The following is a 14,008-nucleotide window of genomic DNA, read 5'->3' as shown; positions in this document are numbered from 1 at the left end:
ACCATGAGCAGGAGGATGAGGTATCTACTTTTCAATGCATTCCTTTGAGGAGGTAATATATTTTAATAGATAAAATGAATGTCAAATGGAGAGATCCCAGCACTCAAGAGGCCAAAGCCAGGAATATCTCTGTTGATTTGAGGTCAGCCTGGTCTACACAGTGAGTTCCTGACCAACCAGGGCTACAGTAAGACCCTGTCTTAAAAAAAGAAGGAAGAAAAAGAAAACTCCAATCAACATGGTTTAATCATATCAAAAAACAAACACATCAAGCCAGGCAGGCAAACTACTCTGCTTAAGAGATAGCCAGGACCCACAGCTTGTTAGAAACTGACAAACAGTGCCGTGTTAGTAAAAAACGAAACAACACACCCACACATCAAGCCACTGCCTTCTTCATTTATAAAAACTGGAGAATTATCAACAAGACTGCCTAGCAAGCAGTCTGGGGCACTACAGGATCTCACTACATAGCTATTACTTTGTTTTCTTCAGAGCTTGCCACACCCAACCTTATATCCTCAGAAGACAGAAGCAGAGCCTAGCACAGAGCATGTTATTAAGTATATGTGTTGACTTAGGAGGCTAGCTAGTTATCCCCACCCACATCACTAAAAATTGAACAGTGAAAACAGATCTTGGATTTAAAACTATAGCAACTGTAAGTACAGCTGTAAGTAAGAAGTATTTCTTATAGAAATAAATTCCTCAATAAAGTTTTGAAGTTTTTTTATATGTAAAAAATATAAACTCTGGAATCAGGTCTGTTTTTTTTTTAAAGGGTGGTGGCAGTGGTGGTGAAATGGCTCTGCAATTCAGAGCACTTAGTACTCTCGCAGAAGACCAGGGTTCATTCCCAGCACCCACATGGTGAGTCACAATCACCTGTAACCCCAGTTCCTGGGAATGCAGCACCCTCTTTTAGGACCTCTGTGGAAACCATAAATACACACGCAAACAAAACACTCATACACATTAACAAGTCGAAAAGAGAATAAATGTTGTCTCTCATATGATACATAAATGATGATGCAAGTTAAAAATGTCCCCATGGGCTGGTGAGATGGCTCAGTGGGTAAGAGCACCCGACTGCTCTTCCGAAGGTCCAGAGTTCAAATCCCAGCAACCACATGGTGGCTCACAACCATCTGTAACGAGATCTGGCGCCCTCTTCTGGAATGTCTGAAGACAGCTACAGTGTACTTACATATAATAATAAAATAAATCTTAAAAAAAAATTAAAAAAAAAAATTAAAATGCCCCCTTAGAAACACAGAAAATTAAATAATAAAACGACAAAAGGTACTGTCCTATTATAGATTTGGTCATAATAAATCTGCTTGCTAGCTGGGTGTAGTGGCACACACTTTTGATCCCAGCATTCAGAAGGCAGAGGCAGATGGAGTTCCTTGGGTTCCGGGCCATCCTGGTCTACACAGCAAGTTCCAGGATAGCCAGGGATGCATAGAGAGACCCTGCCTCCTAAAAAGAAAAAGTTTCTCTACCCAAAATAAGACATTAACTAGACACAAACTCAAGGAGTTACCAGACAGTGACTTTGTATGAAGACAAGAAGAGAATTTAAATGGTACCGACATTTCAACATATGCTTCATCAGCCTGGTGAACATTTTTTTTTAATCTTTAAAAAGAATTAATGAGAAAGGCCAAACAAAAAGAAACACAAAAGAGCATGAGGAGTCAATATTTCCAACTCAATTCCATAAAACCTTTTATCTACAAACTTGTTGAATGGCATCAAACCAAGCACCTATACATCACCCCAGGGAGGCTAAAAACAAGTGTAAGGCTCAGTGGCAGTGTCTGCTTAGCACGTACAGGATGTACAAAGGCCTGAGCTCAATCTCTAGCACCGGAACACAAAACGTACTAACAAGCTTCGAAATCTCCAAAGGTGGGGCTGGCGAGACCTCTCCTTGAAGGGTACATCTAAGTCCTAGGGCTGAGTTTAACCCCTGGGTCCCACAAGGTAGAGAGACTTGGCTCGAGGGAGTCTTCTCACCTCCACACACTATAAGGAAATGTAAAAAAAAAAAAAACAAAAAACGGGCGGGGGGGGGGGGAGCAGGGGGGGTTCCAAACATGGCAGACACCTATAGTCCTAGCACTCAACAGGCTGAGATGGGATAAATACAAGTTCCAAGTTGGCCCTCCTTTGGGAGGAGTGCCCCCTCTCAAATAAAAAAAAAAAAAAAAAAGAAAAAAGAAAAGAAAGAAAGAAAAAAGAAAAAAGGGGGATAAAGGGTTCTTTCCACAGAAGAGCACACACAGGCAAACAACACATACAAGCAACTCAGCGCTCAAGCGAGGCTCGCCCTCCCATATTATCTTCAGTGTCTATGAGGTCCCCACTCTCCTTACCATATTGTCCCAAATTTCTCCAGTGCCTCCACAAGGTCAGCTTCCACAACAGATTCACAGAGCCCTCGAACATGGACAACAGGGGAAACAGAAACCTTATGATGACTTCCACCTCCCTCCTAGGGAAGAGAAAACAATTTCCAATTAACTTCAAAAGGCTAAACTCCATTTGTCAGTAAATTCAACTCTACATTATAAAGCAAGCACATACACACATTAAAAAAAGAAAGAAAGAAAGATACCAAATTACAAGTTAGCAGAAGGACCTGAAAATAAATTGAAATTTGATTTGAAATTTTTATTTCTAGTAAGCCCCTACACACACACCCAGCCCTACAAGCTTTGGTTTTTCAAGGCAGGGTTTCTCTGTATAGACCAGGTTGGTCTCAAACTCTGGAATATGCCTGGCTCTGAAATTTTCATTTCTAAAAAAGAAAGATCTTGGGCTGTGCCTGGTCTGGCAGGCACCATGTGTGCATCCCGCAATGATTGGCGCTGTGCGCACTCCATGCACGAATTCTCAGCCAAGGACATCAACGGGCACATGGTCTGCCTGGAAAGTACAGGGGTTTAATGTGCATCATCACCAGCGTGGCCTCGCACTGAGGCAAAACCGATGTAAACTATACTCAGAGCTAGTCGATCTGCGTGCCCGATATGCTGAGCGTGGTTTACGAATCCTGGCCTTCCCCTGCAACCAGTTCGGGAGGCAGGAGCCAGGAAGTAATCAAGAAATCAAGGAGTTTGCAGCCGGCTACGATGTTAAGTTTGACATGTACAGCAAGATCTGTGTAAATGGGGACGATGCCCACCCACTGTGGAAATGGATGAAAGTCCTGCCCAAGGGCAGGGGCATGCTGGGAAATGCCATCAAATGGAACTTTACCAAGTTTCTCATCGGTAAGAACGGCTGCAGGCTGCGTGGTGAAGCACTACGGTCCCATGGAGGAGCCCCAGCTGATAGAGGACCTGCCGTGCTATCTTTAGCCCTACAAGTGTGAACACCCCTGCCCTGTGACCCCTGGAGCCTTCCACCCCGGCACTCATGACGGTCTGCCTAAAAACCAGCCCGCTGGTGAGGCAGTCCTGAGGACCTGGCGTGCATCTCCGCTGGAGGAAGGTCCAGCGCTTCACCCTGGCTGCCTTGTGGGAATAAAATGTAGAAAGAAAGAAAGAAAGAAAGAAAGAAAGAAAGAAAGAAAGAAAGAAAGAAAGAAAGAAAGAAAGAAAGAAAGAAAGAAAGAAAGAAAGAAAGGGAAAGGAAAGGAAAGGAAAGGAAAGGAAAGGAAAGGAAAGGAAAGGAAAGGAAAGGAAAGGAAAGGAAAGGAAAGGAAAGGAAAGGAAAGATCTTGAGATAGCAGGTTTTAGCTTGATGGGTAAAAGGCACTTGACTTGCCACCGCACCTAGAACCACCCATCCCCTAGATGTCCGATACCTAGAACCCATACAGTAGTGGAAGGAGGGAACTATGTGCACAAATACATACATCTCTTTAAGAAGTGCTCAAGCCTGGAAGGGACATGTGGTGACAGGCAATGTTTTATTTACTGAAGTAAGTGGTGGGCTCATGAGTGATGTTTTTCTTTTTTCTTTTTTTTTTTTTTTTTTCTTTTGGTTTTTCGAGACAGGGTTTCTCTGTGTAGCCCTGGCTGTCCTGGAACTCACTTTGTAGACCAGGCTGGCCTCGAACTCAGAAATCCGCCTGCCTCTGCCTCCCAAGTGCTGGGATTAAAGGCGTGCGCCACCACGCCCGGCTGAGTGATGTTTTTCATACCTTTTTGTTTTTCGTAATATATTAGCTAGACCCTCTCCCCCTTAAACTTGAAGAAACAGGGTTGTGAGTATCACAATACTTCATCCTTAATTAGCTCAACATTCCAAATAATGATGATCTATCTTTTACATAACCTTTGACATCTTCATGAGACAAAAATTAGTCAGTGAGGTAAACCTAACAGTGTGTTTTCATATTTTTCCAACTGTCTATCATATTGGATCTAACTGCACTTTTTAGTCTATTATAAAATTCACCTTCTGAATTCACCTTTTGTGTCTCTAGAATCTCCTCCCTCTTACTGTATCTTGGCAGTAACTTTTGAAGAGGCCTCTTAGCTTTGTCCATTTCTCTCTAAGAATTGCCCATCATGAATATTAACTATGACGAATACAGTACAAAAAAGATGGCCAGTTTTCAAGTTGATCTTTCTCACAAAAATGGATTACAGAAATTTTTAAAAATCCCTCAGAAGAGTTTACTTACTATGTACAGGAAGTCATTCCCTAAAAGCTAAGGGACAAAATGTTACTGCCTTGATTTGGTCTACATATTATATACAAATCACAACTCTGTGGCCCACAAATACGTACCAATATTGTGTCAAGGAAAAAATTTAAAACAACTTATAAAAGAAAAACTAGAGATACTAAATATAATATAGTATCTGGAAGAAAGGTGATTTTCTCAATCTCAAGGCAAAAAATGTCATACTCCGCGCACGCCCTTATTCCCACTCAATCTATGATCCGTACATTATCTACCTTGGTACTTCTCTAACTTTAATTACATACCCAGACATCCTGCTGTTTGAGACAGGGTCTTACGATGTAGCCCTGGCTAGCCCAGAACTCATTAACCTTATTTCTGGGGAATATGCTACTCTGACATACCCATCTTTAACACAAAAACTTTCTTTTTCTTTTTTCTTTTTTTTTTTCCATTTTTTGATTTTTTGAGACAAGGTTTCTCTGTGTAGCCTTGGCTGTCCTGGAACTCACTCTGTAGACCAGGCTGCCCTCAAACTCAGAAATCCACCTGCCTCTGCCTCCCAAGTCCTGGGATTATAGGTATGTGCCACCACGCCCGGCTCACAAAAACTTTCTATCATTCACTTTAAAACAACTAAATTTCCAGTTATTTGTTATTTCCAACTGAAAAGCTGACAATTCATCTTTTAAAAATGTATTTCTACCACTCTCCCCAAGGCTGTTTTTTCTATCCTCTATTCTACCCCATAACTTTTTAAAAATAAGCTCTCATATATCCAAGGCTAGCTTCAAACTTGCTGTGTAGAAGAAAATGACCTTGAACTTCTGATCTTCATGCTAAGATTATAGGTATGCATCAAAACACCCTGTACATGCAGTATAGGAAACCAAACCCAGTTCCACACAAACAGGGCAAGCACAAATCTAGCTACATCCCCACTCTTCTTACATCACCATTTTCTCTGTTACAAGGCTGTGATAAGAAATCTGAACTCTGCTGCAGTACACAGCCTTTTCCCTATCCCTAAAATCAGGCAGGCAGGCAGGCAGGCAGGCAGCTGTGACACCGAGGAATACTACACTTCTCTCATGCTAGGCAAGCCTCTACTGCTGAGTCTTACACCATTATCCTGGTTCCTGATTTTTAAACTAGTTGGTAAATGATTACTGACAATCCCTACCTATACACCAACTAAACTGGATATGGTAGCAAACACCCACAACCCCGTCACTCATAGCACCAGCATCCACGGTTCAAGGCCAGGCTATGCACCTATCAATACTTGTAGCATGACTTCTCCAGCTTAAGAAATCATTTTTAAGTCTTTCCTGATCTCCTACAGCAGTTTTTTTTTTTGTTTTGGTCTGGTTTTTTACAATTGTCAATCCCTTCTTTGGACAAATTGGGTCAAACTCTAAGGGAGGGACGCTCAGTGGGTCCTCACTAACAGGCTCAGGACTGTCTGTCTGGTCATACTCATGCTAACCAACAGCCACTCAAGGGCAGTCTCAGGACAAATTCTCACAAGCCAAACAAACTTTTTTTTTTCAATATGGCTACAGTCTTCCATTTGGAAATCTTGGTCCATTTTACTGTTTCACTACCTTATGAGTCTACTCACTGAAATGTGAAAACTCCAATTACCTTATTAGGAAACAAGTTAACTAACTTATATGATTTCTGGCTGTCTGGGAATCTTCTTTCCTTTTGGGACTTTCTATTTGGGCAATTTTGTAGTTACTGTTATTTGGGCAGTATCTTAGAGCCCAGGCTAGCCTCAAATTCATTATGCAGCTAAGGCTAGCCTTTAACTAGTGATTATCCTGCCCCTTCCCAACTGCTACGGTATTCCTGACCTTTCTTGGCTTTCTGAGATGGCTCTGTAGCCCAGACTAACCTCTAGCCTCCGTCCACTTAGAAGTATCAAAATTCCTGGGATTACAGACATGTGCCACTGTACCTGGCTCTTAGCTTTGGTTTTAAATACTACTTCACCATATTGTCCAGCCTGGTTTTGATCTCTTAGACTCCTGCTATCCCCCAGACTTTTAACCTCCTGAGTAGCTAGACTATAACTGCCTGGCTGCCACTCAATCTTTGATTTGTCTGTTTACTCACTAGTGGAATACAGTACTTGAAAAACTTGATCTTCAAAATGACACTCTACCTTAATTTACTTTTGGTAAATAAATTGTTTTGGTAAGTGAAGCCATCACATATGAAGGTCCAGTTTCTTAAAATTAAAAAAGATATAGAAACAATAAGCTTGAAGATTAGGTCTGCTAAATTTAAGATAGTATGTCTGCTACTTATGGGGCCCAGAGAGATGGCTTAGCACTGCTGCTTCTAAAGAGGACCCAGGTTCAGTTTCCAGTGACATATGGTGTCTCACAACCATCTGTAACTCCAATTCCAGGGACTCAGTGGCCTTCTTCTGACCTCCATAGGCACTAGGCATGTACAGTGACAGGCAGACAAATACACAATAAAAAATAAATTGGTAAGGCACTGTGGCACACAGGAGGCAGAGGCAGTGGATCAAGTCCCAGGTCAGTCAAGGCTATACAGTGAGACCGTCTCAAAAATAAATTTTAAAAATCATATGCCCTTTATTCCACAAGAATGAAGTAACTATAAAACACGGCATGAACCTTCATAATGAAGCTTTGTGCAAGAGTGAAACCAAATGAATCAAACACCCTGGGAGTTTTGCTCTATGAAAAGTACAGTAGACCATGAAAGGCTAACTTATTTGTCCAATCCAAACCATTCAAATCAATCAATCTCAATCCTACCACCTCCCCTTCTCCTTCTCTTCCTCCTCTCCTTTCCCTCCCACTTCCCCTCCTCTCTCCAGAGTCTTGTTCAAGTGAGCTCCACAGCAATGCTCCCCACGTACTGGAATTACAGGTATGCACCAAACCCAGCCTTCATACTTCTTCAAACACTGACACCACTGCTACCACTTACTCAGGTTCTTCTTGAAACTTAGTTATTAAATCAAGAAAAGTCAAGAGTATGAATCCTTTAAATCTTTTCACTTCACAAATTTCCAATTAGAGTTAAATAGATAGATCATTACTGTGCCTAATCTGCATTTATTCTAACAGTTTGACTACAGATGTATTTATTTCTTCTATAGGCTAAGGACCACTTAAGTTGAGCTAAACTCTTCAATTAAATATAAACTGTATTTCAACATGATGAAGTACTAGACTCTATACCTTAATTATATACAATGTTTCATAGCTGCAATGGTTTCAAAATGGTACTGAAAATTACAAGGAAAAAATTTTGAAAAGGGGGGGTTCAAGAGATGGCTCAGAACTAATTAATGCAGCTTTTTTAAAAAAAGTATTTTTTTTTGTATGTTAGTACACTAGCTATCTTCAGACACACCAAAAGAAACGTCGGATCTTATTACAGATGGTTGTGAGCCACCATGTGGTTGCTGGGAATTGAACTCAGGACCTGTGGAAGAGCAGTAAGTGCTCTTAGCCACTGAGCCATCTCTCCAGCCCTAATGCAGCTTTTAAATGTCCAAGACAGGAACAATGTATGAGTTATAATAAATTCAAATTGCTGTTCATCTCTCTGTGTGCTCTTCCAAAGGACCCAGGTTCAATTCCCAGCACCCACATAGCAGCTCATAACTGTCTATAACGGAGCTTCAAGTGATCTGACATCCTCACACAGGCATACACAAAGGCAAAAATATCAACGTACATAAAATAAAAATAAATCTTTATAAAATGTTTGAAAATGGAAAAACATGAGCCTTCATTACACTTCACATTAGCCTATCAATTCGACTGTTAAATTTACAAATTATTGGGGAGGAGGGTCGATAGGGTCAGAAACAATTTCACATGCTAGTCAAGTAACCCACCGCTAACATCAAGCTACAGCCCTCGCTCTAGCTAAACAGCAAAATGAGAGCAGCTTGCCTTAACCACAGCGAGATGAACAACCATTTGAATTTATAACTACACACATTAGTTCCTGTCTTGGACATTTAAAAGCTGCATTAGGGTTGGAGAGATGGCTTAGTGGCTAAGAGTATTGACTGCTCTTCCAGAGGTCCTGAGTTCAATTCCCAGCAACCACATGGTGGCTCACAACCATCTGTAATGGGATCTGATGCCCTCTTCTGGTGCGTCTGAAGACAACTAATGTACTAACATACATAAAATAAATAAAATCTTTTTTAAAAGCTGCGTGGATTAATTAACTTCAGCTTCACGTAAGGAAAGCATGTACAGTCCAACGTTCATATTTTACAGACTAAGAAATCTTTCTCGAGGTCACAAAAACTATATGCTAAAACTAGACTCCTGACCATGACCAATGCCAGCCACTTCCACTGCTTGACTTACGTTACTCACTAGCATTCAAAAATAACGTTAACTATTTTTGAAACAAAATTTGTGTGTGTGTGAACACATGTATATGTGTGTGCACACCAAGTAGTTCATATACAAGTCAGGACACCGTCTACCATAAGGGCTCTGGCAACTGAAACTGTAGGTTTTCAGGCGTTAGCAAGCACTTTTCCCCACTGAGCCATCCGTCTCTCCTGCCAACTGCTTTAAGAATCTTTCCAAGACACTTAAGAGTCATTTCATAGTGTTGCACAAACAACCAAGGCTTTTGGCAAAACATCTTTTGTAACATTCCTATTTCTAAATCTTACAATATTTGATTATGATCTTAAGAATCCCTAAGAAAATCATCTCCTTTATTCATACTTCCAAGTTATATTCTGAGGATCTCAAAAAGCTTGACAGAAAAATCCAAATAACTGCAAGGAACCAATGCTTGACCTTGACCAGAAGAAGGCCAAGAACCAGTTGTGTCCGTAAAGTGACAACAAGAAAAAAAGACTCCTTTAAAAAAAGATATGGTCAAATTTACCCATCACATTTTACTTTTCTAATTATCCGAATTTTTACATAAAAATTCCCACTGGGCCAGTGAGGTGGCTCAGGTGGTGAATGTCTGCCAGGACTCACAGGATTGGAAGTAGCTGTGTCCTTTGACCTCCACACTCGCCTGCATGCTCCAAAGCACACAACACAAATGACTAATTTTTTTTTTATTATTACTCAAACAGGAGCTGAAGAAAGAGCTCATCCAAAAAGCACACAGTGCTCTTGCAAAGTGAGCCCAAGAGTTTGACTCCCAGCACTGGAATCTGGTGAGTCGCAATGAAACTACCTGTAACTCTACCTCTAGGGAGTACTAAAACCTTACGAGGCTGTCATGGGTACTTGCTGTGAACCCATACATGTAACTAATTTTTTTTTTTTTAATTTAAGCTAGACCAATAAAAATTCGAACTTTTGAAAGATAAGCGGCTTCCGATTAAAAAGGGTTGGAACACCTTAATTTTTGAAAGATGTGCATAACTTCGTCAACTTCTTCTAAGACTTGTTCTCAAATGTATTAAATGTTTAAATAATATCTTAAGTCGTCAAGACCATTTAAAGGCCCCCAAAAGAGTCAAAATCGTTCGGATTGGTTTGTTTCCTTAAAGTCTCCAGGGAACCTTTAGTTGTGGGTTGCGCTGTCCACATTCCTCCAGCCTCCGGCTAAACGTTTCTGATAAAGGAGGATTCAAGGAATGTGTGACTGAATTCCCACAGCTCTGCATTCATTTCCTTCTGTGGGGGACAAACTTGAAGTACATTACCAATGGAGAACTCTCGTCATCTTAACACCTTTTATTTGACAGCAGGGACACACACACACACACTTAGATCACCTGCCCACACATTTCTGTAACAGGAAACTGTCTTGGTCATTGCCTGGCCTGAATGAACCTCATGCCCACAAAGCCTTTTCGATAGAAAGATGTTAAACTAGCGAGGGCTAAACTACGGGGAGAGCACGAGGGCGCAATTTGTCATTTCATCGCGGCTTCCACGGAGACGAGGCCACGAGAGCCTTCCCGTTATGGTTGCCCAGCGTGAGGATGCTGCGGGTCGGGGAGGCCGGGTCCCCAGCACAGCCTCGGAGTTGCTCAACTAACAAAGAGCGGATCCCGCCGAGGGCGCGCGGGCAGCCTCCCGGAGCGGAAGCGACACCCGCCCGCCCCCGCCGCCCCCACCCCGCTTACCCTCCCCAAGTTCAGGGCCCGGACTCCGGGAGACCCGGCACCCCAAGCCCACCCAAAGCCGGCATTCGGGATTCGGGGAGCGTGGGCAATAAAGAAAAGAATCAGCCCGAGTCGCCAGCGCCGCGCTCGGCGTGCACGCAGCGGCAAAGGCGGCCAGGCCGAACCCCCGCCGCCGGGCCCTGCTGGAGGGACGCGGCGCGGCGCCGCGCTTTGTTACCGTGGACAGGGGCATGCTCCGAGGGCCACCGCCACCACCGCCGCTGCCGCCTTCGTCGCCGCCGCTCCCTCCCTCATCGCCGTCTCCTTCGTCGCCTTCGTCGCCGTCGCCTTCTTCTCCACCTTCGCCTTCCTCGCCGTCGCCGCCGCCGCCGCCGCCGCCGCTGCCTCCGTCTCCGTCGCCTCCGTCGGCTCCGCCGCTGTCGCTATCGCTCTCCGCCTGAGGCGTCGCTTCCTGGCGATTCTCGCTCTCCTCGGCCGAGTAGACGATCTCTCCCTCCTCGGTCTTGAGGCGCTTGGCCTGGCTCTCGAACTCCCGGTCCTCCTCGTACGTCTCCTCCTTGGGGGAGGAGGAGGAGGTGGAGGACATGGCGGCGGCGGTGGGGACGGCGCGGGAGACGGGCCTCAGATGTCGCCGATCGGTCCCCGCCGCGGGCTGCGCCTCTTCGGCGCGGGTCTGAACGGGCCCGGCGTCCTCCGCGGCGCGCTCCAGGAGCCCGTGACTGAGAAGAGAGCGCGGGCTGAGGGGACGCTTCCCTTTATCTCCCAGCCAGCCTCCAGCCTCTCCCTCCGCCAGCTTCGCGGCTCCCAGCCCCGGGGGGGACGCGAAAGTAAGGATGGGGCCGGGCCGTGGCTTCCGGTCTTCCCTCCTCCCTGATCCGCTCCCCGCCGCTCAGGCGGAGCCTCCACCCCGCCTTGACTGCCGCCGGGCGGGATGGGATCCAGGGCCCTAGAGTTTCCGCCCCCTTGCCGAACTTACGCCTCCTATTGGAAGAGGGAAAGTCGATCTGGCTTCCAATTGGCTGGAAGAACTGCTCGTCAGAATCCCAGCCTGATCCCTCGCTAGGCTCCGGTCTGGACCGTGCAACGCCCGCTGCGCGCGGTTCCGCAGCGGTTGCAGCCCCGCGGCGGTTAGCGCTGTTAGGCCCTGGCCGCCGCTGAGATACCGGGTGAATGTGACGAGCCGGCGGTGCGTTCGGCAGAGTCGGAGCTGTGGGTGTTAACCGCCTTCCCGCTAATTTGAATGCTTTTCTTCTTCCTTTTAAAAAGATGAGGGAGACCTGGAGAATCTTTAAAAAGATGAGGGAAACCTGGAGAATCTCCGCACACCTAACCACACACAGTCCCCCAAAGCGCGTGGACTCTGCGCCGCTAACTAAACAGAACAGCCGTTAGCGGTTACTGACGGTGACGAGCCAGCGAGATGATGCACACAGGTCTGCGCAGGGCATAGGTGATCTGCAAACCGGACCTATTGCTGCAGACATACCTATCCAAGCCCCTGCTGCAGTTACATATTCTCAACCTTCGTCTAAAAACCCCTATTCTCACTGTTCTGAATGATCCTCTTCATTTTCCAAAATAGGAAACTATCACAATCCTGTTGGTCCCCAGCCCACAACTCACTTCCTCTGTGAAGCCTAAAGACTGTTTTAAGGTTTTCAGCTGTTTCTATTTGAAAAAGGCCTTTGGATAACTAAAGGTGTTGTTTTAAAACAAAACAAAACTGGGCGTGCTTAAGGGCAGGAACTGTGTTCATTTTTATAATCTAGTTCCAGTACAGTTCACCCCAACCCAATCCACCCATGAATGGATTTCAGTGACCAACTTACTGGGTTGAAATTATGGTGTCTAGCTAGCAAGAAACCCACCGCGCCCTAAGTGCCCTGTTACTTTAAGCCTTGGAAAACTAAGATTCGTTCTGCGCACTTGTTTTGAATCTCTTCCTTTCCCAGTTGTGGGTTGTTCCCTCCTCTAGCCTGTCCCTCCCCGCCCTCCCCCCAAAGGCATTTCTTCCCCCAGAAAGATGTGTGATCGTGCTTTTAGCATATGTTGCTTTCTCCTTTATACTTTGCGTCGCTTGTCATTTTAGAATCCTAAGGAATCTAAGCGTTTCTGCAAACTGTACCAACGTGTGTGAGAGAGAGAGAGGCCGCTTGCAGAACTGAAAATTAGAAATATGTCTTTAAAATTAAGATAAAAGACTGTCGTGTACCGAAGAAGTATCAAAGAAGGAATTGCCGAGCTGGGGACAGATAAGGAAACATACTGAGCGAGAGCAAGTGCACCCGCAGTCAGAAAAACATTGCACCAGTTTTGCCCAAAAGTTTTTGTCTGAGTCAGATGTTCCATACAAATTGACAGTGCAAAAATTTCTGTGCAAGAAAAGTTCAGGTACAGAAGTTTTAAAAGCTAAGATCTAAAAGGCGTAGGTTTAGGGCTGGAGAGGTGGCTCAGCAGAGGCGGTGCAGCCCTCGGGGAAGCATAGGAGCTTCCCCATGAACCTAGGGATCCGAAGCTCTCCCTTCTGACACCTTCATAGTCGCCATGTCACTAAACAGTGTTTTGCAGGGACTGTCAAGATGGCCGCACCTGTCAAAATGGTGGCATCCGTTAAAACAAAGTGGGTGGGGGGAAAAAAAGCACCAATCCCTGAGCAGGAAAACCAGCCAATCCCTGAACTCCCTAAGATCAAGACTTGAAATCCTACCAATCACTGACTCTGGAAGTCTCCACCCTCCTAAGAAATCCTCTATGTGCCTGCCTTTTGTCCAATCCCCGCTGTCCTCTCCCAGGAGCAAAGAGGGCAGCCACCTCTGGACTCCTCTCTCCTCCCCCTGGATTCATCCTTCCAATAAATCTCCTTTATGAGATGTGCTTCCTGCTACGACTCTTTCATCGGAAGAGGCCAAGAAACAATGAAGAGAACAAGGGAGGGATGCAAAAAAGCAGAGTGCTGCTGGCTGGGACTCCTGAGCCCCTCAGGTCAGCAGGGGAGATGCTTCCCCAAGAGCTGCACCGCCTCTGCTGAGACTTCCTCTCAGCTGTGTGGTTCCTGAGCTCCTGTTTCTAGGGAGGCCCTTTCACTGGGCTACCTTCTCCCCTCAGAGCTGTGTGGTTTCTGGTCTATCTGAGCAGGAAGGCCAACATACCACGCATCCATGTTGTACACAGACATACATCCAGGCAAAACACACATAAAAATAAATGAATACATCTAAAAAATAAGTTTAAAAGCCTAGTTA

The 14,008-nt window shown here is 44.9% G+C and overlaps 1 protein-coding gene and 1 pseudogene across 2 annotated transcripts in view; one reads left to right on the top strand and one right to left on the bottom strand.

Moving 5' to 3' along the window:
* Hnrnpll (heterogeneous nuclear ribonucleoprotein L like) overlaps positions 1–11,638 on the bottom strand; it is a 33,172-nt gene extending 21,534 nt beyond the window's left edge. The window contains exons 1-2 of one of the 2 annotated variants that reach the window (XM_021149198.3): positions 10,984–11,638; positions 2,382–2,500 (exon numbers count right to left, since the gene is read on the bottom strand). In XM_021149198.3, coding sequence (XP_021004857.1) covers positions 2,382–2,500; positions 10,984–11,352 — 488 coding nt within the window. In that variant the 5' untranslated portion in view covers positions 11,353–11,638. The remainder of the gene's footprint in view (positions 1–2,381; positions 2,501–10,983) is intronic. The other variant, XM_021149197.3, reaches the window with a different exon arrangement.
* On the top strand, positions 2,543–3,368 carry LOC110283741 (phospholipid hydroperoxide glutathione peroxidase GPX4 pseudogene; annotated as a pseudogene).
* Positions 11,639–14,008: the final 2,370 nt, after the last annotated feature.

Source organism: Mus caroli, unplaced genomic scaffold (genome assembly GCF_978045245.1).
Source record: "Mus caroli unplaced genomic scaffold, Mus_caroli_1 scaffold_18, whole genome shotgun sequence".
NCBI classification, from domain to species: domain Eukaryota; kingdom Metazoa; phylum Chordata; class Mammalia; order Rodentia; family Muridae; genus Mus; species Mus caroli.
Note: the sequence above shows the minus strand (reverse complement) of the source record. Positions and strands in the feature narration are given on the sequence as shown.